This window comes from Drosophila albomicans, chromosome X (assembly GCF_009650485.2).
Source record: "Drosophila albomicans strain 15112-1751.03 chromosome X, ASM965048v2, whole genome shotgun sequence".
NCBI classification, from domain to species: Eukaryota; Metazoa; Arthropoda; class Insecta; order Diptera; family Drosophilidae; genus Drosophila; species Drosophila albomicans.
In genome coordinates this window covers 19,680,935-19,705,111 of record NC_047627.2, presented here as the reverse complement: position 1 = coordinate 19,705,111, position 24,177 = coordinate 19,680,935, and the positions used below count along the sequence as shown (strand labels likewise).

Below are 24,177 nucleotides of genomic sequence, written 5' to 3'. Positions count from 1 at the left end.
ATATGCATATATATATATATATTGAGAGAGAGAGAGATAGTAGTATATATATACATATACACGACAATAATACAAATATACATAACATATTTATATATATATATATATTGATAGACATACATACATGTAAACATGCATATATGTACGTATATATATATATATATATATAATCGGCTGTTACATAATTTCATGTATTTTTTTCATTTTTCGTTTTCTTTAAATTGGTTATTAATTAGTATTTTTTATAAGTCTATCACATCATCACAATTCGGTTGCATAAAAAAATGCCTAGACAGCGGGCGGGGCGGTGGGTGGTGAATATGACTGACTTACTGATTGATTGACTGACTGACTGATCGATGTAATAACTGAAGATATAATCCGCCGAACCGCCGACGCCAGCAATGTCTGGGTTCATTTTTTCACATAGTAACATTGTGTATACATATACATATAAAAAATAATATAGTATTCAGTTTTCAGTTTCTAAAACAAAAAAAAAATATATATATATATATTAATTTAAGCGTATGAGAGATTAACAAACAGAAAACCAAATCAAAACAAAACAAAACAATAATCATAAACAATGTCTCTTCTTTCACTTCTTTTCTTTTCTATTCATTTCTTTTCTTTTCTATTCTTTTCTTGTTTGTATATGTATTTTATTCTTTCTCTGCTTCTTCTTCTTCACCGTCATCTATCGTTAAATGTAGTTTTTGTTACAAGGAGATCCATGTGGTGTAGTACATATAGAAATATATACAAGTGTTTTGTTTTTTTTTTTTTTTTTACCCTTCTTGTTCTAATCTTTCCATAATATAATTGTAAATTGCTGTTGCTAAACATATTCTACGTTTTCTCAATTCTTTTCTTGTTTGCTTGATTCTTTCTTACCCCCTTTTGTTCTGTCTCTTTTTACTGTTATTTTTTCTTTTCTATTCTCTTTTCATTCTTTTGCTAAATGGCTTTGTACTAATTTTCCGTTTTGAGGATGAACTTAGAAAATTGTCTAACTCTAAATATGGTATTTGCTTTCAGTTATCAGTTTAGTTTTTGTTTTTTATTGTTAAGAGAAACAAGCGAAATCAAATCCTATTCTCAACACTGGGCAACAACGTTTTTTTTTGTTACTAACTAATAATCTTATATTGTGTGTAGGAATGAGCGAGGCCAGAGAGGAGGCTTTATCCGATGTTTTATCCCTTATGTATGTGAAGAATGTGATGATCGATGATCGATGATCGATGTTCGATGATGTTTTGGATGATGATTACGACAAAATGAAAGAATGTGAAACCTCTGCTACGACACTCAACAAAACAAATAATTTGTTATATGTATATATATGTTGTTATTGTTGTTCTGGTTCTTGTTCTTCTCTATAATAAACATACATATATATCCATATACAGACATGTATATGCATATATATGCATTGCTCTTTAACTGTATTATCATTATTATTGTTTTCTTTCTTTGTGTGTGTGTGTGTGTGTTGTTTTAGTTTTTCTTCTCCTTTTCTTGTTTTTTTCTTGTTGTTGTATTTTGTTTGCTGTGTTCTGTTCTGCTTTGCACTTTCAATTATCTTTTTTGTTTTTATGGATGAATGTGGCGTTTTTTCTTTTTTTTTTTGTTCTTCCGTTTTACTTCTTTTAATTTTCGTTAAATTAAATTTGTGTTAAATTTGATTTTTTCCAGTATTTGCACTTTTGAAAAATACATCATGTTTTTGTTTTTTTTTTCTGTTTTGCGAATGTGAATTATATATCAAAGAGTTATACATAGATCAAAAATGTTTTGCATGTACTTATTAGAGTTTCCATTAAAGCCTACAGGAAATTAGCTACTCAAAAAAAAAAAAAAAAAATGCACATAATTATATATTTATATGTTTTTGAATAGACATATAGATAAATAAATTAGATTGCGTTTCAACTTCAAGATATGCAAGATAAGAAAATTATATAAAAAAAAAAAAAACAAACAAAAATAATGATAATAAACTATATATACGATATATATATATATTACTCGAACTTTAAAGTGTTTCGTTTGTTTTGTTCCAATACATATTTCATGGTTTTCTTCAGATTCGTTTTTACATACTTCTACCAAAGCAGCGCTGCTTTTTGTTTTCATAACCCCCCACACCCCGCTGAAGGAGGGAGGGGCGATGATACTTTTCATTTTTTGAAGTTTACAAATTTCTAAATATTTTTGTTTTGTGTGTTTTTTTTTTAGTGTTTAGTGTTTGCAGTTTTACTTCAACTTGATTTTGTTTTTCAGTTCGTTTTGGTATTTAGCAATTTTTGTTCACTTTCACGATTAGCTGCATTTTTCTCTCAGTGTATGATTGTGTGTGTGTGTCTGTGTATTTGTGTGTGTGTGCGTGTTTTTGTATATTATTCAGTTTATAAATATTATTTAGTTTAGTTTTGTTATTATGGAATTGTTTGTTCACGTTTATAATTTGTTGAATATATTATACAAGCAAACCGTTAATTTCATACCAACCAAGTTAGTGAAAAGGTTTTACAAAATTTCTTTTCTCATTTTTCTTACAATTTTGTACGTGTGTGTGTGTGTGTGTATATGTGTGTGTTTGTGGGACTCTGTGTGTAGATGTGTGTTTAACAAATTGCTGAATATATTTGATTTCGTAGTTGTTGCTTTGTTATTATTATGTATACGCAGTGTGTACGGTGTGTGTTTGTATAGCACTTAAACGTAATTTTAACAAAATTGTCTCGAAATATCTATAGGATCAGTGTGTGTGCCTCTGCGTGTGTGTTTGTGTTTATATTAAGATAATATTTAGCACTCGAAAAAAAATAATATTGAATCGATTAGAAACTAAGAAGAACTAAGTTGTAAACATTCGAAGAACATGCGATTTCTGTTCGCGCTAAAGAATGCTTAACAACTATGTAGATATATATATATATATATATATTAGTTAATAATGTGTAACTGTAGTTAGTTGATGTTGCCTGTTGCTAGTTATAGTCGTAGTGGTTGTTGTTGTTCTTGTTGTTTTCATGTTGTTTCATTTACCCAGCGAGATGTTGTTGTGTTTGTTGTCGACTGCAGTTGTCGGGAATCGATTTTTTCCTACGTTGCGAAAGCCAAATAGAAAGAGAAACAAAATCGAATCACATAAAAGAAAATTTGCAATTTGTTGTTGCTTACCCTAACGATTTGTTGTTAAATTGCCGTTTTGTTTTTGTTGTTGTTGCTGCTGCAGCCGCCAAGCGCATAACTCAAATTTGTCCATGTGTTAATAATATATGAGTGCATAATGTGTGTTGGTATATGTGTGTGTGTGTTTTGTGTAGCAGAAAAATCATAGATATAAATGAGAAACTATGCGTGCATATATCCACATCGAGATATAAATAAAAACGGAGTTAAACTTGTGCAAAAAATGTTCTCTTTTTTTTCTCAATCTTTCATTTGTTTTTATCATCGTTAATAGTTGCCATTTGTTGTTGCGTTGTTCTGTTCTTGTTGAGACGCTCTGATTGTTGTTGTTGTTGTTTGATGTTGGAATCCGGATCCGATCGACCAAGAATCACACTAGCTTACATCATTTACCCCATACACCTGGCATTCATTGGTTTAATAGACAAATTGCAGGGTTTCATTTTTGTTATTTTTGTGTTCGATTTCTTTTGTTTGTTTAGCGTATGCGGCAAATGTGTAAACTCGTTTGATTCAATGTTTACTACATTTCATTCGTGTCAAAATGTTTGTGTGTGTATGGTTTTCTTGTGTGTTTTTGTCTGGGTGGAGTAGTGCTTGCTTCTCTTTGCTGTTGTTTGTTGTTGTTTAGTATAGTTGGTTGCAGTAAGTTCCTCTCTTTCTTTGCAGCACTTAATGCTGTCCTGCCTGCTCGATGGCAGCACCGGGTCCAGGACCAGCCACAGCGGGTGCAAATTGATGATGCTGAGCCGCATAATAGGCGGGCGGCATATTGAATTGGCTGGCATACGGATTGGTGCCGGGTGCCGCCGTTGTGGTCAACACACCGGCCGCATCATACATATAGGCAGCACCTGGTGCGGCGGCAACCGGTGCCCGACCAGCACCGCCAGCCACAGCTGCGGCTGCCGCGACGGCGGCAATCGGTGGCGAATTGGCTGGCGTGTAGTGGACAAGCGGTGTGCTGACCACAGTCGGTGCATACTCTTTGAAAGTCTTATCATCGCCCACCATCGCATGCTTTGGCTTCTGTTGCTGCTGCTGCTGCTGTTGTTGCTGCTGCTGCTGTTGTGTGTAGTGTTGCGGCGGCTGTTGTTGCTGCTGTTGTGGCTGTTGCTGCTGCTGTTGTTGCTGCTGCTGCTGCTGTTGATAGTCACGCTTGGGATACTGCTGGAAACGTGGCATTCCACTGCCAGCGGCTGCTGCATTCGGTGGCACAAATTGCCGTCCACGATAGTTCGGTTGCATGAATGCGCCGCCCTGTTGACCCAAATGCGGTTGCCCAGCATTGTGGGCACCAGCCGCACCGCCAGCAGCGCCGCCTGCGCCATTGTGTCCCATGATGGCACGTGGTCCGCCATTGTTGAAGGGAGCCCGAGGGCGATAGGTGGCATTGCCGTTGCGATTGCCGCCATCGGGACCCGTTTGTTGATTGAGTGCAGCGCCAGCGCCGCCGCCACGATTCCAATTGCCAACACCGCCGCCGCCGGCGCCGCCATTGGGCTGATAACTGTTGCCGCCAGCAGCGTATTGCTGCTGATAGTTGGCGCGATTGTTGTAGCCATTGTTGCCGCCAACATTGCCATTGCCGCCGGCCTGATAGTTGAGCGGATTGCTGCGCTGCTGATAGACACCGGAGGCATTGCCGCCACCGTTGCCGCCATTGTTATTCCAACGCTTGTTGCCGCGATAGTTCGCCGAATTGGGCATGGCACGGGCCAAATCGAGCAGCGCCTGCGATGGCGTCTGGCCAGCCTCCTCGAGCACGGAGATCAATTCACGGGCCTGCTTGGCATTGTCGGGGGTGAAGAATGTGTAGGCGGTGCCCAGTTGCTGGCAGCGTCCGGTGCGTCCAATGCGATGCACATAGTTCTCGGATGAATTTGGATAATCGTAGTTAATCACATACTGCAGATCCTCCACATCGAGGCCACGCGATGCCACATCGGTGGCAATCAAAATGTTTGATTTACCATTCCGGAAATCCTTCAGCACCGAATCGCGTTCACTCTGCGACTTGTCGCCGTGTATGGAGGTGGCTGTGTAGCCCTCGCTGCGAATTATCTGCAGGATGTCCTCCACCTAGAGTAGAGTGTAAAGAGGAGAACAAACGATGTAGATAATAATATAAATTTGGAAGTCTTTTATCTATCTACATTCTCGAAATTCATCCATTATACAACTCATTCATGGCTTACCTTAATTTTGGTTTCCACAAATATGATAATTTTGTTGCCATTGTTGGCCGCATTGTTCGTGGTCGGCGCAATCTCCTTGAGCAATCGCACCATGCGCTGCGGCTTCTCGTTCTCATTGCAAATCTCGACAATCTGTCGGATATTGTGATTGGCCGACAGATTCATCGAGCCAATGTTGATCTGTATGTAATCGTTGAGGAAATCGCCAGCCAGTGCCTGCACCTCCTTGGGCCATGTGGCCGACCACATGACAACCTGACGATCCGGACGAATCTGTTCGATAATCTTGCGTATTTGCGGCTCAAAGCCCATGTCGAGCATGCGATCGGCCTCATCCAAGACGAGATATGTGCAACGCTGCAAATTCGTATTGCGATTCTCGAGGAAATCAATCAGACGTCCCGGTGTGGCAATTATGACCTCGACGCCACGCTCCAAGTCGCGTGCTTGCGGCACCTTCGATGACCCGCCAAAGATGCAAGTGTGACGTATCTCGGGCTTGCACAAATGCCCATAATCCCGCACCACCGACTGAATCTGTTGGGCCAGCTCACGTGTGGGCGCCAACACCAAGGCGATGGGTCCATCGCCGCGCATTATCGGCGGCTGGTTGCCAATGTGCACAATGGCGGGCAGCATGTAGGCCAATGTCTTGCCCGATCCGGTTTGGGCGATGCCCACAAGATCGCGTCCGCTCAACGCAATTGGCCAGCCCTGGGATTGGATGGCGGTGGGTTTGGTGAAACCCTGACGCTTCATCTCGTCGATGATGTGCGGCGGCAACGAGCATTCCTCGAAATTGGCCACCGGATGTGGCAGCTCGTTGCCCGACACCGTAATCTCGAGTTCGTGGCGCATCTCGGCGACAGCCTGTTCGCTGCGATTCTGCATATTGGGATGCATAATGTAGAAATCCTTTTGGAATGGCGGCAAGTTCTCCCAATGCGGCTTGACCAGATTGCGTCCCGGATTCTTGGCCTTCTCGCGTTGCAATTCGGCGCGTTCCTCTTTGGAGAGCATGCCCAATGCGGCCGCATTGTAGTTGGCACTGCCACCGCCTTGATAGCCACCGCCGCCGTTGCCCATGCCATTGTGTGGCTTCTGATAGCGTTGAGCGTAATTGGGATTCTTGGCCCGGGGTCCACCCTGGAAGGCGATGCCATTGGCGCCAGCAAAGGCGCCGTTTTGCATGGCAGCATTGGCGCCGCCACCGCCACGATACGGATTACCGCCAGCGCCCATGCTGATGCTGTTCTGTATGCCGTAGGTCATCACACCGTATGGCTGGCCAAAGTGCATGCCACCAGCGGCTGCAGCGGCAGCGGCACCGCCGCCAGCGCCATTCAATGAGGCCGCATTCCCAGCGGCGCCGGCGAAATTGTTGCGCGGATAATAGGGACGTTCGTGACGTGGTCCATTGCCGCCGCCAGCAGCTGCGCCGCCACCACCGTTGCCATAATAGCCGCCCGTGTGCTGTTGTTGCACGCCGCCGGCGTTGGGTGCATATGCTCCAGCGTACATTCTTATGCTTCGCGTTTCGTTCTCTCACTCGCTCTTGCTGTCTGTCTGTCTCTCTCTATCACACACACTCCTCTGTCTATGTGTAGTTGATAGCGGGATTTGCCTTCAAAGTCCGCCTAAATGGGATGACAAATAGAAATGAAGAGCGAATCGATTATTGAAAACATGTTGTGGAACATTGCACTTTAACATTAACAGCAGTTTAACATAACATTCTAAAGTTTAACATTAACATAGCTTTGAATGTTTAACAGTTTAGCATTAGCATAGACGTAACAGTCTAGTTTGAACACATGTTAGCTCGACTAGAAAATATCCTGCACCTTAAGTTTGCTGTCTGAGTCGACTTTAAACTAAAACTTAATAAAAAGTAGTGTTTTTAACTATTAGTAATTCACTAATGCACTGCATACAAAATCAAATATCAAGTAAACCATTGAATTTTAACTAGAAAATACTCTGCATAAATAAATAATTACACAATATACAAAAAATATTTGCCTTGAAATAGTTGAACGTCTACTAAAAAATACCCTGCCGGCAAAAATGCAATTTATTACACTTTACAACATACGTATGATCGACTAGGAAATACCCTGTGCAGCAATTAAATAAACCAATTCAATTTTGCACACTTTATAGGGTTAATACACTGCTATTGGTTTTTTTTTTCGTTTTCTTATTAGAATTGTGTAATTTACTTGCAGAGATGTTTTTCTTTTTTTTTGAGCACGTGACATGAACTGGAGATAAATTATTTCTAAGCAATACGATTTTCTTGTTTTTTTTTTTTTTTACTTTTTTTTTGTGATTATTTTTATAGTTTTGACATGAAGCGAGACCGCAATGCGGGTCGCAGGCCATTCGGGAGCCGGTGCGATAAAGAGAGCGAGAGAGTGTGAAGAAGAGCGAGAGCGTTGCCGCACCTCATGGAGACTGGACGGTGCATGTGTGTGTGTGTGTGTTGATAAATAAGCGCAAATCTTTTTGGTTTCGCGTTGAAAATTGCAATTGAGCGTTGATTTGTTCAGTTACGCACGCCGCAATGCTCACACATATGCACACACATGCAGTCTGGCTGTCTGTGTGTGTACAATTTCTATTGCTTAATTCTTTCTATTCCATAAAGTGCATATAAAATGTACCATAACAGCGGGTGCAGCCCCTCTCTCTCTCTCTAGCTCTTGCACTATCTCACACTAGCGTGCGCTCTCGCATGTCCTCTCTCTCTCTCTTTCTAGCGCGGCAGCAAGCGGCACAGAGTTCGCGCAAAAAAATCAATACAGCATCGCCAGCGGGCCAAGCAAAAGGGAAGTAAAAAAAAAAAAGAACAGAAAGAGAGCAACATGCAGAACGATACAAGCAAACACACACACGCACACACTCAACGCGAACATACACACACACACGTTATAGATATGTACGTTCGTATGAAAGTACATATGTATGTATTGTAGCACATTTACTTACCCCTTTATTTTCGTGTTAGTTGTTGACTTTGTATAATTTTGAGCTACTTTTTGAAACGTTTCACAAAATATTTGTCGGTTTTCTTTTTTTTTTTTTGATTTTGTGTCGAATTTGATGCGGTCGCGTGTGTAAATCTTATTTGCGGATTTCGAGTGAAATTTGTTTTTTTTTTCTGCTTTTTTTCTTTTTGTCGATTTTTCGTCGTCACGCCTAGTGTAAGAAAAACTAGAGCTAGAGCTTCAAATTAATTGCTTTTAACACTGAAAACTAACTTTAAAGCTAACTAAAAGTGTACTTTGTTTTACACTATTTTATGAAAAACTATTTTCTATTACTTTTCTTGTGTATTTGTATATATATTTTTACAACAAAAAAAGTTTTGCAGATGGTAATTTCAGCAATTACCCACCAATGTGAGAAGAGAGCAGCGTGACCGCACGTTCAATTCCAAAATATACCGTATTTGCAACACGAAATATACAGAACAAAGCTGAAATATACCGCTTCCGAATCGCAAGTACGGTCACATTATTCGATTAGTGCTGCGTGACACATGGCGCAACATTTTGAATATTCTTCTTGTGTTGGGAGACCGGCTAATATAATTTATATGATTTCAGTTTTTACATAAGAAACAAATATATCTGAACTTGCTTGGAAAATTTGTCAAGTGACAGCAATAAGCATTGGAGAATGGGTCATAAATTAACCTTTGCTTGCAATTTCGGTATTTTAAAATTAAACTATTAATTATATATCACAGACAGTCACACTTTGTGTAATAGCCTCTTTCCACCGCACGGTTTTCTTTGGTTTTCTTTGGTTTTTTCACGTTCAGGCCGAATGTTACGTTCGCCCCATGTAAAAACCCCATAAGAAAAAAACGTCGGTTTTTCTACGTTCGCGAGCTACGTAGAAATAGCGAACGCACTTTTTGGGTAATTATGCGATATTTTGATCGATATGACAACGAAAAAGAGCTCACCACTAACAAAACAGCTGACATTAAAGTGCGCCGAGGTATGAAAATAGAAAAATAAAAATTTTATTTTGCTTTTTAAAGCAAATTTTTTCTATTTTAGATGAGCCAAAAAACTCGAAAGCCGTCAATATCGTGGAGTGGCATCCACAAGGCTATGTTGTTCGAGTTATGGGAGGAGAAATGTAGTGCCTTTTTTGGCCAATGCATAAAGGCGCTCCACAAGGATGCCAAACTCCTCCCTATTAATTCGAAAATTATCTTCAAAAAATGATTCGTTGTTTCCAGGAACATCACGCTCCTAAAAACACCCATGCCGTTGCTAAAAAATAAATGTATTTATGTAAATATTACATTGCTGCCAGCAATAGCTTATACTCTATACTTCGCTAATTTTCCCTCCACTTCGTTAAAATCCTCATAAAAATTCTGCAATTTAATAAAATTTTCCATTTTCAAATGCGCGTGCTTTTTTTGAAATGTTCGCCAACTCGTGTTTACATTTGAACAGCTGATATTTCAGAGCGGCCATATTGAGAAATTTACCGTTGCCCATATTTTTCGGTTCGTGCAGATGGAAACCCCGAAACGGGACTTTAAAAAACGTAGAAAAACTGAGTGAGGTGGAAAGAGGCTATTATCGTATTATTTTAACAACTCTTGACTACGATTGTGTTCTCTTATTGAGCTGGCAACCCTATACCATAATGATATTATTAGAATGTGATATTCAAAAATATAATTAAAATATGTTTTTAAAAATCGTATGCTAATAAAAAAAAAAAATAAAAAATTACGTATTAAATTATTATTAAATGATATTTCCATTTTTTTTTTATTTTTTGTATTAACAATTTCTTTAAAAAAATTTGTATATTTTGTTATTTTTTTCGAGTTTTAGATTTAACTTTAATTTTTTAATTTAGTTGGGGAATTTACTTTCCATCTCAATTCGATTAATTTTTTAAATTATCTTTATAGTTAATGATGTACAAAGTCTGATTGACGTGTCACTAGGAGATTGGTAAAATAAATTAAAGAAAGAAAATTAATAATAGAAGCTTTTTGGGAATCATTCCAAAACACTTTTTAAGGCGAGTTTTTTTGTTTTATTATGGAATGGTGTGAAAAATCTACAAATTAGACTCTTAAGATAGCAAAGAGTAGAACGATTGACAAGTTATATGTAACTGTGAATACAAGCGGACAGACAGAAAGCCGGACGGAATGTACTGCTATAGAATAAAAGCGATCTAATGCTGATGATTGATGGCATTATTTACATACATTTAATTTATTTTCCCTATCACAACATTGAACATGCAATTATTAACAGTTGGCTTGACATCAATCTCAATCAATCAATTGGAGGCCAAGGCAATAAGTAATTTTCGCCGATTCGCATCCAATTTGTGCAGAAACTTTTGTACGCGCAGACTATAGAAATCACTGGATTTGGCCAATTGAGCGCTGTGCAAACGCTGCTCACTTCTAAAGTCCTCGATGCGACTCCGATCCCGCTGATAGGCAATGATGCCGGCCATAAAGTTCCAAATGGTGATCTGTGGCCACAGCACTTGGGTAAAGTAGAGCACGGAAGATTTGATCTGAAGCGAGCAAGAGAGAAATAACAATGAGGATATGTTAAAGAAGATGCTTTTGCCAACTTCTTTACCTGCCACATCATAAAGTCACTGAGTCGCGTCTCGCCCGAGGTCCGAAACACCAAATCCGGCGGTGGCGAATGCCGAGTATAGAGACATGCCTCCAACAGGCGCTCATTTATATCGGTGGGTAGCAGCGCATCCTCACCATCGGGATTCTCCTCTGCCTGCAACACTGACTCCACCGCCTGTGTAATCTCATCCCGCGATGTGTAGGCAAAGGCGACATTCAGGAAGAGTTTATCATTGTGTTCCGTACGTAACATGGCGCTGGCAATCAAACGCTGCAAATCTGCTGGCAGTAACTCAATGTTGCCCAGCACACGTATCCGTATGCCATGCTCATCCAGTCGCTCGATCTCCGCCAGTAGTTTGGCAAATTTATCGCGTGCCAAGTTGAAGAGACCCTCGACCTCATCGCGGGAACGTTTAAAGTTCTCAATGCTAAAGGCAAACGTGGTCACCTCACGTATGCCCATGTCCAAGCACCATCGCAGCACATCCGCCAGCTTGGCAAAGCCCCGTGAATGGCCCTCGATCTTATCCAATTGCTTGGAGCGTGCGAATCTCCGGTTGCCGTCCATTACGAAGGCAATGTGATGGGGTATGTGGCCGGAGATTTGCAGGGCATTGAGTGCTAGCTTCTGCAGCCACGTATATTGATAGTCGGAGACCCACGACATGATTCCTTGTTTGGTTGTTAGTTTGTTAGGTTCTCAGGTTGTTAGATTGCTGCGTTGTTGTGGTGCTCGCTTCTTGTCTTGTGACTAGTGAGTACTGGCACAGTGGCATCCTCACACATCGATGAATCGATTATTTTACAAGGAAAAACATCGATGTTTTTGTTTTGCAATATAATTAATTATAGTACTATTGCAATTAGTCCTTTAAATTAATTGTGAATTTATAATTCTTAAAAAAGTAGCTTTCCTATATATTAACTTTATTTAGTTCGGATTACATTTTAATAAAGATTTCGATCTAAGAAGTCAATTCGAATTCAGCGCAATTCTGACTGCTGGAATATATCGATAACTAGGGAATTGTTACGTGGCTCATATTGCATCATAAAAACGGCAATGCAACACTAATAATATTCATGTAATTACATATTGCACATATAAGTTTAAAAAACTTTAACTTTAACCTACTACTACAACAATTTCCTTAATCAGTTTTTGTTTGCTTAAAAAACAATATTTAAGATGTGCTAAAAAAAATTATTTTATAAGCACATAATTTATAATAATAATCAGTGTAAAGTAGATAGACATAGGGTATAAAGTTTATTGGATTGCACAAAGAAAATTTATTATTGTTTACTACAAAATTTTCAAATAAATTTATTATCGATAGCCGTGCAACGAATTCTGCAGCCCTGTATTGCAGCCATGGGCTTAACATGACAGCTCGTGTAACTATTGTGAATAGGAGTGGCAACCCTCCTCTGACAGCTGCTACATAGCCTTCTTTTTTAATATCCGGTTCACGCAATTGGTTCGTGTTTTGACAGTCTCTTGTGATTTTTGAAATAAAAATACGTTTTTACGCCAAAAAAACCAAAACAAAAACATGAAACGCATAAAATGCATTAAGCAAATTGTATATATATTGCAATTGCAGCATAATTTTCTGTTTGTGAGCAGTGCACACCTCTTTTATTTTGTTTTGTTTTTTTGCAAGTGTGTGTGTGTGTATGTGTGTTGTGTGCGTGTATTTGTACGAAGCTGCCATGTGCAGTAGCATAATGTGGAAAACAAATTGTTTGAACAACGCATTTCTTTCTTATTCACACAGTTTGCTGATCGTCAATAAACAGCTAGAGCATCATGGCACCCAGAAAGGCTAAAGTTCAGAAGGAGGAAGTGCAGGTCTCGCTCGGACCCCAGGTTCGTGACGGCGAGAACGTTTTCGGCGTTGCACACATCTATGCCAGCTTCAACGATACTTTCGTGCATGTTACCGATCTGTCCGGTCGTGAAACCATCGCACGTGTCACCGGCGGCATGAAGGTCAAGGCTGATCGTGATGAGGCTTCTCCCTACGCCGCCATGTTGGCTGCTCAGGTACGACTTCAGTGGCATTGTTATCGATAAACAAACATTGATGTAAACATTTTCTTCGTGCTATCCATTACAGGATGTTGCTGAGAGGTGCAAGGTGCTCGGCATTACGGCTCTGCACATCAAGTTGCGTGCCACTGGTGGCAACAAGACCAAGACACCCGGACCCGGTGCCCAATCTGCTCTGCGCGCTTTGGCTCGTTCATCGATGAAAATCGGTCGCATCGAGGATGTGACCCCTATTCCATCCGATTCCACACGCAGGAAGGGCGGTCGTCGTGGTCGCCGTCTGTAAATACCAACAGCAGCAGCAGCGACGCGCATCAATTGCATTTTTTTCATCTGTCTGTATATTGTTTGTAATAAATAACGGAACAACACACAAGACGTAAATGCGCTGATTACATACGTTAAATTAAAACAAGACTTTGTTTTTATTTTTTTTTAAATATGATATAAGCATAGGGTCTCTGCATTTTGGAATATTTAAATTGTTTCCTGAAATTGTATTATCAGCGCCATATTTTGAATTGCTTTTTTCGCACGCTTTTTGTATGTTAGCAGCGTACCATGGCTAATCCTATCGATTGTACGATAAATTTGCGCTATCGCAGGTACCGATACTTTTCGCAAGGTCTATCGTTATCATACACATATGTGAAAAGTTGTCAACACGCGGCTAGTGAGCCGGCTTTTTGTTATTTTAATTTGGAACTTGCCGAAATAAAATGAATGACTTGAGTTTGCGCGTAACTGCGCTTAAATTATGCGCACATCCAAAACGTTTTGCTGAAATGCGTTCGGCGCCCGTGCGCATGCCAATAAAATGGCAAAATTGTAAGTACCTCAAACAATATTATTGTGTTGTTATCGAATTTTATAAATTTCCAATTGTGTGTTGCGCCGCAGCTCAGGAGGATTATGTGCAGCAATTTGCGGCAGCCACCACATGCAACGAGCAGATTACGGTAGTCAAGGTGATCTTTGGGAATGCTGAAGCATTTGCATTTCTTGCCGATTTGCTATTTGTTTGTCCCCTAAAGCATCCAGTGCGTGGCATTCTAAACAGGTGAGCGCACAAAGTTATCGCCCAAAGTTATCGATTGACTGCAATTTGAATTTGCATTTTGCATTGCAGACTGTTCTCGAGCAACGAGGTGAACAAACGCAATAATGCCACACACACCAAGGATGCCATGCTACGAGTGCTACGCGATGCACTGCAGCAGCTGGCGGAGCAAATTGCTGACAGCAATATAAACATTGATATGCTGAATGATGTCCTTGTCTCTGTTGGAGCTTGTCTGCATAGTTTTGCCTTTGGCCGCGATGCATTGGCCAAGGAGATTCACGCGTTTATTCCCTTGCTGCCCCGCGTCTTGGGACGCTACTGGACTTCGATTAGGTATGATTGACAAAAATATGTTCATATATCATAGATAAGGTAATATATAACATGTTCTTTTCTGCAGCGAGGCAACTGTAGAGTTGTCGCCAACGCGACGCAACGAATTCTATTTGTTTATACAGAATCTGTTGCGATTCTATGTCAACTTTATGGTGGACCTCAAACAGTTTCTTGTGCCACAGCAGTGCGAACCGTTGCGTCTCATTAGCGAGCTGGCCGCAAGCGTGGCACGTCACTTGGACACTCCGTGGGATGTTCGTTCCATTGCCGGCTTAGCCATTGGACACAATGCGCGATTCTTCAACGATTTCGATGAGTATATGCGCAGTTGTCATGTGATCAGCGCTTTTGAGGAGCTGCCCATCAAAGCGGCCTCATTGCTGGTGCTGCAGAAGACCGATTATGTCGAGCGTGCTGTGCAGGCATTGGAGATTTTGAAGAGCATCATCGATCAGGTCAATGCAGCCGGTGATGTGACCAATCTGCTCGTCTATATGTCCAAACATTTGCACACCTATTCGAAATCTTTGTCGGGCATTGTGCTGCAGGATCGTCCGCTGGTCTTCTACAATCTGATACTCGTGCAGCTGTTGAAATTTGCTCTGCAGCACATTGGCAGCAGCGTGGAGTCCATACGCCACATGGCCGCCAGTCTGTTGCAACAGGTGCTGATCCATGCCAAGGCAACGGGACAGACGAGCATCAAGCAACAGGTGTTCGCGCAGCTGGGACGCGAGCATATACCGCTGACCTCGTTGTGCCTCATTGTGCAGCAGCTGGTGGAGATAATGGGCACCAGAGATGTGCTATTCCATTGCCCAGCCGTGTTTCAAAAGATCTTTGTCTTCTACCTGGGACTCGATGACAATGTCAACGCATTGTACAAGTGTAAGTAACATCATCAACATGTAAGCAAACATCATTTGTACTTTGATTCTTCGAATGCATCTCTCTTGTAGCTATGATGACGGTCGCCCACAAGGAGGAGAACTTCAAGGACTGGTACAACATTTGGGTCGTGACGCTGCTGCGTCAGGCTCAACCGTATAACGAACGTCTTGCGGTAATTGAACGCCTCATCAAGAGCACCGTGGAGCTGGACGGTCAAGTGCTCGGCGAACTGTGTCAGTACAAGAATCTGACGCTCAGCACTAAACTGGCAGCGATGTCGACAGCACGTCGTCATGGCCAACAGCAAGCGGTCAAGCAGCTGCTCGGTGAACTCTCGATACAGATCAATCAGGCAATGATGGGCTTCAACGATAACACACGTCTGATGGCCTTGGCATTTGTGGTGGAGACGCCGCGTCTTAGTGAACCGTTTACACAATTCGAGATCGATGCCATCATGTGTTTTCTGCATCACAATTGCAACACGCCGAACGCTCACGTCCGGCAAATTGCACGCGGTCTGCTGCAGAAGGGTTTCAAGCGGCTCGAATTGAATCTGGCGCAGCAGCTGAAGGAGAAGGGCGGTGCGGAGCAGCTGCAGCAACAGCCACACACTCATATGCTCAGCAAGTTCGTCAACGATTTACTAACTCTTCTCTCGCTGAATCTATTTCCCACTGCCAACTACGGACGACGTTGGATATCGATGCAATTGATTGGCGATCTACTGGATATGCTCGAACGTCTGCGTCTGCGAAAATTCTATCAATTGCCATCGATTGCGTTGACCTATCTGGAGCATTGTCTGCGCGACAGCTACGAGCACAACAAGTTGTTGGCTGCCGGGATTTTGGCCAAATTGCAGCCATGCATACAACTGAAACCGTTGGACATAATGCAACATTTGGTGTCGCAACGTCCGCCCGATTCGGTGACGGGTGCATATCAGCTGCAGGTCTATTGCCAGGCCCAACAAGTGGCTGTGGAGTTGCCCGAGGAGCTGTTGCAGCACGTTCGCGAATTGCCCGAGGTGCAGCCACGTTACTATCTGGTGTTGCAATGGTGTCTGCGCGAGTTGCGCGCAGGCATTGCGATGGCTGAGGTGGATCTGACGCAGGCGGCGCGACACAATCCGATGTATGGACTGCTCTTTGCCAGCCGGCATTTGCTGCAGCAGTTGAAGCTGACGGAGCTGGCCGAGGAGGCGTTGTGGCGTCAATATATCAACGAGTTGCTCGAGGCCAGCATGGAAGTCAGCGAACTGATGCTGACTGTCGTGGCGAGCGAGTCACCCGAGGGACATGTGCCAACTGCAGAGACTGCTGAGGAGGAGGAGGAAGCAGCAGAGGAGGAGGAGCAACAAGCAGAGGAGGAGCAGCAACAAGTGGAAGACGCAGAGCAAGCAAAGGCAGCTGCAGAGGCTGCTGCCGCTGCTCACACGTTGACCTCACAGCTGGTGCTGTTGTGCGCCTGGCGTAGCATCAAGGAGGTGTCACTGATCACCGGCGAACTCGTGCACAATGCGCCACTGCAGCAGGAGCAGCAGCAACAGAAGCAACCACAACATCTGCTCAGCCAACAGCAGGTGGCACAAATTGGCGAACACTTTCTGCTGCTGCTCTCGGAGATCAAGCATCGCGGCGCCTTCGAGCAGGCCTATGTGGGATTCACGCTACTCTGTCGCCGCTTCTGGCACAGCGATGAGCCGGCATTGAATCAGCTGCCACAACAATGGCTGGACGAGGCAATGGCCTTGGTGGCGGGCAGCGAAGGCGCCGGCGGCAACAAGATTTGCCCCACACGACGCAGCGCTGGCGTTCCCTACATGCTGCAGGCACTGATCTGCACCGAACTGAAGCTGGGCACGCACAACACCTTCAGTCGTAGCATGAAACTCCTTCTCGAGGTGTGTGAACGCCGTGAATCCGGCTCCGCTGCGTCCACGGCTCGCAGTCATGCGCTGAACATTATGCGTGCGCTGTTCCGTTGCAGCGAATTGTCGGAGCTGGTGGGCGAGTTCATTGGCCGCGGCGTCAGATGTGCGTTGGAGAGTCTCGTGGCCAGCGAATGGGCCGAACGCAATTGCGCCACGTTGCTGCTGTCCGCTCTGATTGTGCGCATCTTTGGCGTGGAGCGGGCACGCAACGAAGTTGGCGATTTGCATTTGCGCAATCGCATGACTGGACGCATTTTCTTCACTCGCTATCCGGCGCTCTTCGATTACTTTCACACGGTGCTGGGTCAGGCGGCATCGCGGCAATTCGTCCAATCGACTGGCGGTCAAACTGTCCAGCTGGAGGCCATGCTGCAGTTCCTTAGTCGACTCTATCCCTCGGCGCTGGAGGGCATCGAGAATACGCTGAATGTAAGTGCTTCGTTTATCTTGTGTATATTTCAATTTTCTACAAATATGTATTCCGACTTTTGTTTGCAGCTTAATGAATTTGTGCCCTTCCTGCAGCGCATCTGTTGTGTGCACGATTATATGACACGTGTGAGAGCCAGCCAGGTGTTGGCCAATTTTACCAGCATCAAGACGGCCAAGGAGCGAATTGCGCATATTCTTATGGTGCTCAACTTGAAGCATTTCAAGCACAAGCCGGTAAGACGCTGTCTCCTTCTCTTTCTCTCTACTATGTCTCTTTCTATTTCATGGCATCTTTTGTATATATTCCATGTCTGTCTCTAACTATTTTCATTTATTTTATTACAATAATTCTATTGCTTGCTTTCAACGCAATGTAGAGCAATCAATTTTTAAGAACTCGCAATGAAATTACGCAAATTAGGTTTCAGCCTTCTTATTATTGTGAAGTTTTAGTTCATTATGCAATTTTTGTGAGTTTATTTTGTATGCATGACTCCATATAACATTTTCTGTTAATATTTAAGTATTCTAATGTCTTCATTCACAGCAGTTTTTTTTGGAGTTAGAGAAAGGAATCTTAAAGAATTCACGTTTAAAGATTTCAGCCTCTCAGCTCGTACCGTTTGTTACTTTATATTGCCAACTTCCAAAGCAATGTTTATTTCAAATTTAAGTAGGAAATCTTAAAGAATTCTCGTTTAAATTATGTTAACTAGGTTTCAGCCTCCCAGCTTGTACCGCTATAAAATGTTAGTTTATTATGCCATTTTTATGAGCTTGTCTCGCATCAACGTTTATTCTAGGACTCTCTTCATATATGTATACCGTCAATTAACGTGTCAATTTCCAAAGCAATGTTTATTTAAAAGTTAAGTGCAAAATCTTAAAGAATTCACGTTCAAGTTGTGTAAAATAGTTTTCAGCCTCCCAGCTATTACCGTTCGGGCTGCGCAATGTTAGTTTAGTATGCAATTTTTCTGAGCTTGTGTAGCAACAATGTCTTTATTGTTCTATCTTTATTGCCAAATTACTTATTTTGTTTATATTTATTATAAGATAAAGTAGGAATTTTAAAGAACTCACTATGTATCAGCCTCCTAGCTCTTACCGTTTGGGTTCGGCAATGTTAGTTCAATCAACAAATGAATCTTATAAATGAAGTAAGGTTTTTCCTATGATGATATTTAAACTTATGTTCAGCATCCATATCTACACAAACTTGACTTCGTTTATGTGTTTATCTTCTAAAATGTATTTTGCAATAAGGAACACTTTTTACATTATAATTCGACAACGGAAACAATACTTTGCTATAGGATTTTATAGTTTATATGTTTGTTTTTTATTTAAAAAGAAGCAGCTAAGATTAACAACTGATTAGCTTAACAATTTGAGAATCGCTGAAAAGGGAATTCTTTTTAAAAAGTCAGTTCAAATACAAAGAAGATGCTTTTTGCATAAATTGCTTAAAATTCTGCAAGGTTTTTGTCAACGTAATTTAGCTTTCTTTGTAGGAGTTTTTCACTTGCAATTTTCGGGGTACATTTCTAATTCCAGCACCTTACTAATATCTTATTTTTTTCACTTCCACAGCACACGACACTCTATGCCAAGGACTTGAATGCACTTCATGGCCATCTGCTGCAGTTGCTGGAACTGTATTGGATTGTGCACTGGAAGGACACTAAACTGATGTCCGCCATGCTGCACACAGTTGCCCAATTGGCGCTCACCGTATTCGATGAGGATATTTATCTGTTCAACGCCGCCTTGAATGTGCTGATTGCCATACTACAGGATGCCAGCGATGGGATGGCCATCAATGAGAAATTGTTGGCACTGCTGCAGCGCATTTACGCACTGGATCATGGAACAGTTTATGAACGCTGCAATAGTTACACGATATCACCGAAGTTCTTTGAGGTCTATGGCCTCCATTTGCATCGGATCACACAGAATGCGAACGTCATACTCGAGCACATGGTTAAGGCGCTGATCAAGCCCAAGGAGCAGCAACGTCCAGAGATGCAACAGTTCGCCATCGATCTGTTTTTGCATCTACTCTTCGATCAGGCGAACAATGTGCTCTGTACACGCGGTATAATCGAAAGCTTTGAGTTGAAGAACTTTCAATTCGATCCCGATGTTGTGGCCTATTGCAAGGCACTCGGACTCAAGGTGCGTGTCGGACTCAATGTGCTTATCGGGCAATTGCGTCAGCGTCGCGAGCTCATCGACTTTGTGCTGCAGCTGGCCAACGATGTGGTGACGGAGCGCGGACATTGTCCGCAATTGGGGAGCACAGTTTACACGTTGCTCTCGCTATTGGGCGACGAACTGGAGCTGCCAATCACTGAGCTGTTGGAGCGTCGCAACTGCGACATTGAACCCGGTTTGATGTTGTGCGTGACGCGTCAGGTGATGTTGGAGAATATACGAACGCTGGAGGGGGAAGAGTATCAGCAATTTTGGCTAAACATTTTACACTATGCACTGGACATCAGTGATCCCAAGCAGAAGCCATATCTCCGCTATAAGGCTGCCCAACTGACCGATCGCATTGGGATACACATTCGACAATTGTTCCCCACGGGCAATGTCCAAATTGTGGGCAACTATGTCCGACTGGTGCTCCAGCTGCTGGTGGATGAGTCCGATCTGGTGCGAAATTGTGCTGCCGAAATGGTCGCCAGTAGTTGCGGGGAGTCGGATCAACCCGTCGCCACATTTGCCATGCTGCCAACGACAGCTGAAATCTATTTTCTGAAACATGTGCTGCATAGTCTGAAGAGATTTGAGAACGATGGCACCTTCCTAATCGGCATATTCATCACGGCCGTCGAGCCATTTGTGAGCGCACAATTCTTGGATGGCCGTTTCCACAAGGATGAGCCTGAGGAGAAGATTTCGGAAACGATGGAGGATAGCGAAGTGTTTGATAAACAGGATCCGAACATCTATTGTGAGGGACTCCGTGTTGCTTCGGTCATCTGTAATAATTTCCGTGTCGTATTTGGTCAGAATAAGGAATTGATTTGCGCTTTCGATGCCCTCGATAAGCTCACCATGTGCGTGGGCACAAATATTACGCCGTATATTCCACAGGTTTCAACGTAATCTTAATCACATCCAGTCAAAATATACCTCAAGGAGAGAGCTACAAAGAGGCTTCACCCATATTGTACAATTGGCAAATTGAAAAATTGCCATCCCTTGTCTATGGGTTACCCAAAAAATAATAAAAACAATTAAAAAATACATTACACATTGCTATATCCCAGGTCCATCAAAGGCGGACTTAAAACTTGTTATTCAAAGATTGTTGCCTTACTTTGATTATCAATAAAAACTGATTTAACTATACAACCAAGCTTTAAATATTCTGAGTTGTTTCATTTATACTAAATCATTATTGCATTTCTTTTAAAGATTAAATTTTTACAGAATATTACAAATTTCAAAAACAAATTGAACTATTATTTCTACTTTAAATATCATATTCTAATGTTTGTGTTGAAAATAGTTTAATAAATTTGAATTAATTATCACAATAAAAGATGAGTTTTTGTAATATGGATTAAACTCTTAAATTCCAATTTCCAAATATGTTGTAAATTTAATATAATATAAAATTCCATTCTACTAAGGATTTTTATTTTAACTTATCCTCATTTTATTTAAATAACCACAAAGCTAATTAAAGACCTAAATAAAAAAATTGGAAACGAATTTTTTAAATTAACTTCAGATAATAATAATAATACAAAAATTAATATTATTATTTTTTTTCTAATTATTATTTGTTGTTAGAAACTTAAAAAATATACATATTCTTTACCATTATTTATATTTTGAATTGAGTAATTTTTAAAAAATTCGAATTATTTAAATATTATTATTAGAATACATTATTTTATTTTTATTTCATAGCTTTATAGCAATATTTATAGTGTGTATAATATATTTTTCAATTTCTGATGATAATTCTTTAATGTTAATGTAAAATAAGACTCATCAATTCATTGAAATTTGTTTACTGTTACTGCACGGTATACACAAATTTGTTAGCCCTAATTCCATAACTTATTTATAAAGTTTTGTTGACTCTTTTTTTAATTATTTATTTTTAAACGAAACGGTTTAGGAATACTACTTTTATATGTTTACACTGTGAACTTAACAGGAACAGCGCCAAGAGTATGACCAATAATTGTATATTATATACATTTTTCGGTATATTTGGTGACATTAAATAGTATATTTTGAAGTGACACTCGCGGCCACCCTGTGTCTCATGGAGAGCGCCAGTCTGATAAGATGCTCGTGAGCGTGTGTGTCGAGCGTCCGTGTTGAAACGATTTTTTTCGCTGCGTGTGCGTGTGCCTAAAAACTAAGCAACACCAGCAGCAGCAGCAGCTGCTACTGCTCTGCTGTTAATCCATTATTTTGTTGTTTTTTTTATTGTTCTTTCATTTGCCATAATTGCTGAATATTTGAATGGCCAGCAGCTAGGTCTGCGATGCAATTTTCGACTATTTCCAATAAGAGCCAACAACTGCATCAATATTGTCATCTCTCACCAGCGGGCGGGCGTTCTCCCCAATGGTGGTCGTGTGTGTGTGTGTGTGTGTGTGTGCGTGCGTGTTGTTGTTGTTGCTGCTGCTGTAATGATATATTGCAAGGGAAAATACAAAATGAAACTAACACTACATTTAATAAATGAGTTGAAAATTGCCAAGCGCAATGTTGTGTTTTCATATTTGATTTTTCGATTGTTGATGTTGATTTAGCAATGTTTCCAAGTGTGTGCGTATATGAGTGTGTGTATGTATACGTGAGCAAAACTACGAAGAAGAGCGTTGCCATATCGTCGCGTTTGAGCGAACGTAAACAAATGTGTCTTGTAACTTTTTGGCTTACAACTGAAGTGTATGTGTATGCATGTAAATGTGTGTGTGTGTGTGTGTGTGTGTACGTGAGTGTTGGCGCATTTGCATAAAATGCAATGCATAAATAATTCGACGAAATCTGCTTAAGATGCGTGTGTTTGCCGTTTTGTTTATGTTGACAACAGCAATCAACAACAGAATTTTATATTTTCAATAGGCTAAAAAGGCGCAACAACAACGATAACGAACACCGCCTCACTCCTCCCCCCCCAAAAAACAAAATACAGACATTAAATAATAAACAATAAAAAACAAATAAGTGAAAGAAGCATTAACAAAATTGAATCCTAATAAGAAAGAGCACAGCATGGCGCCGCTGCTGCCAATGCCCAGCAATGGCTTTGGCTTGAACTGTTACTGGTATTCCCAGCTCACCTAAAGCCACCTAAACTGAGAGAGCGAGCGAGCGAGAGAGTGAGAGCGCGCGCTAGAGAGCGAGCGAGTGCCAAAGCCAAAGAGAGAGCGGGGCAAGAGAGTGAGGTAAATATACTAAGTTTTTAAGCTGCTACTTGAATTTGGAGCTCGACTTTGACTCACTAATACATCCCAAACAAATGTGCGAATGTGTGTGTGTTTACATTTTGCAGCTGTATTTGTATTTGAATTTGCATTTTGTTTGTTTGCATTTAAGTTTTGAAAAGTGGTTGTTGCATTGCGATCCTTGTGATGCGGGGAATGTGAAAGAGATAGAGAGAGCGAGAGAGTGTGAGTGTGAGAGCAGCTAAAATCTCTGTATGAAAACTGCAACTAGTTTGCTTGAAATGGGGTCCGTTTAATAGTAATGTCCACTATGAGAAGCTTACCTCTAATTTCTTTATTTCAAAATAAAATTAATCAGCATACGACAAAAAATGTTTTTTTTCCATATTTTGAAATGCAATTTTCCTTGCTTAAAATTTACGTGCTTCAAAGAGAGGGTTTAGTCAGATTGTTTAGCTAGAAACGTCATGGGTAAAAGTGTCCGCCCAAGGGGGGTGTCTAACGGTAATAGAGCTGTTTATTAAGGTAATTTTCACTGTATTGTCAATTTCTACTGAAATAGATATTCAAATCGTATTGTACGTATATTTTAATATTTCAGTAAGGATTTAAAGAAGAATAATTCCATTGTTCAACTTAAAAAAAAAAATTTTATAGTTTGAAGATTTTATGAAGAAATACCTTTTACTATAGACTCATATTTTTGTTTTTAAAACATTTCAGATAGTACGATTTTGATACGAATTACCTTGCATTATCTGTATAATGCGTTATATATAGTGGGTCTTTTATTTATTTTTTTTTTATTTTGAAATAATAACGAAATGGTAATAAAGGTAGAATTAGTGGGTCTACTTTGTAGAAACTGCTACCATATAATTTCCTCAGCTTTTTGATACCGACAACATTATTGTCGATCGATGTTTTATTAAGCCAACAGCAATCTGTTATACTTTACGTAATGCCAAAGAAATTATTCGCA

General features: G+C 41.0%; 5 protein-coding genes across 7 annotated transcripts in view; 3 read left to right on the top strand and 2 right to left on the bottom strand.

The window, feature by feature from the left end:
- Nucleotides 1–1,617: 1,617 nt before the first annotated feature.
- On the bottom strand, nucleotides 1,618–7,059 carry LOC117578073 (uncharacterized). Its single transcript, XM_034263217.2, has 3 exons — nucleotides 5,403–7,059; nucleotides 3,193–5,286; nucleotides 1,618–3,114 (listed from the first exon to the last, which is right to left on the bottom strand). Exons 1-2 carry the CDS (start codon nucleotides 6,921–6,923, stop codon nucleotides 3,877–3,879), a joined length of 2,931 nt encoding a protein of 976 aa, XP_034119108.1. The 5' UTR covers nucleotides 6,924–7,059; the 3' UTR covers nucleotides 1,618–3,114; nucleotides 3,193–3,876.
- A 3,579-nt stretch (nucleotides 7,060–10,638) lies between these two features.
- Nucleotides 10,639–11,821, bottom strand: LOC117578074 (dehydrodolichyl diphosphate synthase complex subunit DHDDS). Its single transcript, XM_034263219.2, has 2 exons — nucleotides 11,048–11,821; nucleotides 10,639–10,979 (listed from the first exon to the last, which is right to left on the bottom strand). Exons 1-2 carry the CDS (start codon nucleotides 11,717–11,719, stop codon nucleotides 10,734–10,736), a joined length of 918 nt encoding a protein of 305 aa, XP_034119110.1. The 5' UTR covers nucleotides 11,720–11,821; the 3' UTR covers nucleotides 10,639–10,733.
- A 689-nt stretch (nucleotides 11,822–12,510) lies between these two features.
- Nucleotides 12,511–13,523, top strand: LOC117577604 (40S ribosomal protein S14a-like). Its single transcript, XM_034262450.2, has 3 exons — nucleotides 12,511–12,533; nucleotides 12,834–13,102; nucleotides 13,176–13,523. Exons 2-3 carry the CDS (start codon nucleotides 12,866–12,868, stop codon nucleotides 13,392–13,394), a joined length of 456 nt encoding a protein of 151 aa, XP_034118341.1. The 5' UTR covers nucleotides 12,511–12,533; nucleotides 12,834–12,865; the 3' UTR covers nucleotides 13,395–13,523.
- Nucleotides 13,524–13,727: 204 nt separating this feature from the next.
- Nucleotides 13,728–21,132, top strand: LOC117573676 (thyroid adenoma-associated protein homolog). Of its 2 annotated transcripts, none has more exons than XM_034257020.2 (7): nucleotides 13,728–13,936; nucleotides 14,009–14,168; nucleotides 14,238–14,504; nucleotides 14,572–15,395; nucleotides 15,467–17,763; nucleotides 17,833–18,000; nucleotides 19,381–21,132. In XM_034257020.2, exons 1-7 carry the CDS (start codon nucleotides 13,828–13,830, stop codon nucleotides 20,881–20,883), a joined length of 5,328 nt encoding a protein of 1,775 aa, XP_034112911.1. In that variant the 5' UTR covers nucleotides 13,728–13,827; the 3' UTR covers nucleotides 20,884–21,132. The 2 variants fall into 2 exon arrangements, with proteins under 2 accessions (XP_034112911.1, XP_034112900.1); XM_034257009.2 differs by having other exon boundaries at nucleotides 19,360–21,132.
- Nucleotides 21,133–22,063: 931 nt separating this feature from the next.
- LOC117578090 (protein split ends) overlaps nucleotides 22,064–24,177 on the top strand; it is a 69,277-nt gene continuing 67,163 nt past the window's right edge. For both annotated transcript variants that reach the window (XM_052002701.1, XM_052002704.1), the window contains exons 1-2: nucleotides 22,064–22,139; nucleotides 22,873–23,195. The gene's annotated coding sequence lies outside the window, so the exon portion shown is untranslated. The remainder of the gene's footprint in view (nucleotides 22,140–22,872; nucleotides 23,196–24,177) is intronic.

Bases quoted from the DNA above. Each gene is read 5' to 3' on its own strand.
- LOC117578073 (XM_034263217.2), bottom strand. From the start codon at position 6,923: ATGTACGCTGGAGCATATGCACCCAACGCCGGCGGCGTGCAACAACAG. The intron at 5,287-5,402 runs GTAAGCCATGAA...ACTCTACTCTAG, and splicing joins TTGTGGAAACCAAAATTAAG to GTGGAGGACATCCTGCAGAT.
- LOC117578074 (XM_034263219.2), bottom strand. From the start codon at position 11,719: ATGTCGTGGGTCTCCGACTATCAATATACGTGGCTGCAGAAGCTAGCA. The intron at 10,980-11,047 runs GTAAAGAAGTTG...TGCTCGCTTCAG, and splicing joins GTGACTTTATGATGTGGCAG to ATCAAATCTTCCGTGCTCTA.
- LOC117577604 (XM_034262450.2), top strand. From the start codon at position 12,866: ATGGCACCCAGAAAGGCTAAAGTTCAGAAGGAGGAAGTGCAGGTCTCG. The intron at 13,103-13,175 runs GTACGACTTCAG...TATCCATTACAG, and splicing joins CCGCCATGTTGGCTGCTCAG to GATGTTGCTGAGAGGTGCAA.
- LOC117573676 (XM_034257009.2), top strand. From the start codon at position 13,828: ATGAATGACTTGAGTTTGCGCGTAACTGCGCTTAAATTATGCGCACAT. The intron at 14,169-14,237 runs GTGAGCGCACAA...TTTGCATTGCAG, and splicing joins GTGCGTGGCATTCTAAACAG to ACTGTTCTCGAGCAACGAGG. The intron at 15,396-15,466 runs GTAAGTAACATC...TCTCTCTTGTAG, and splicing joins TGTCAACGCATTGTACAAGT to CTATGATGACGGTCGCCCAC.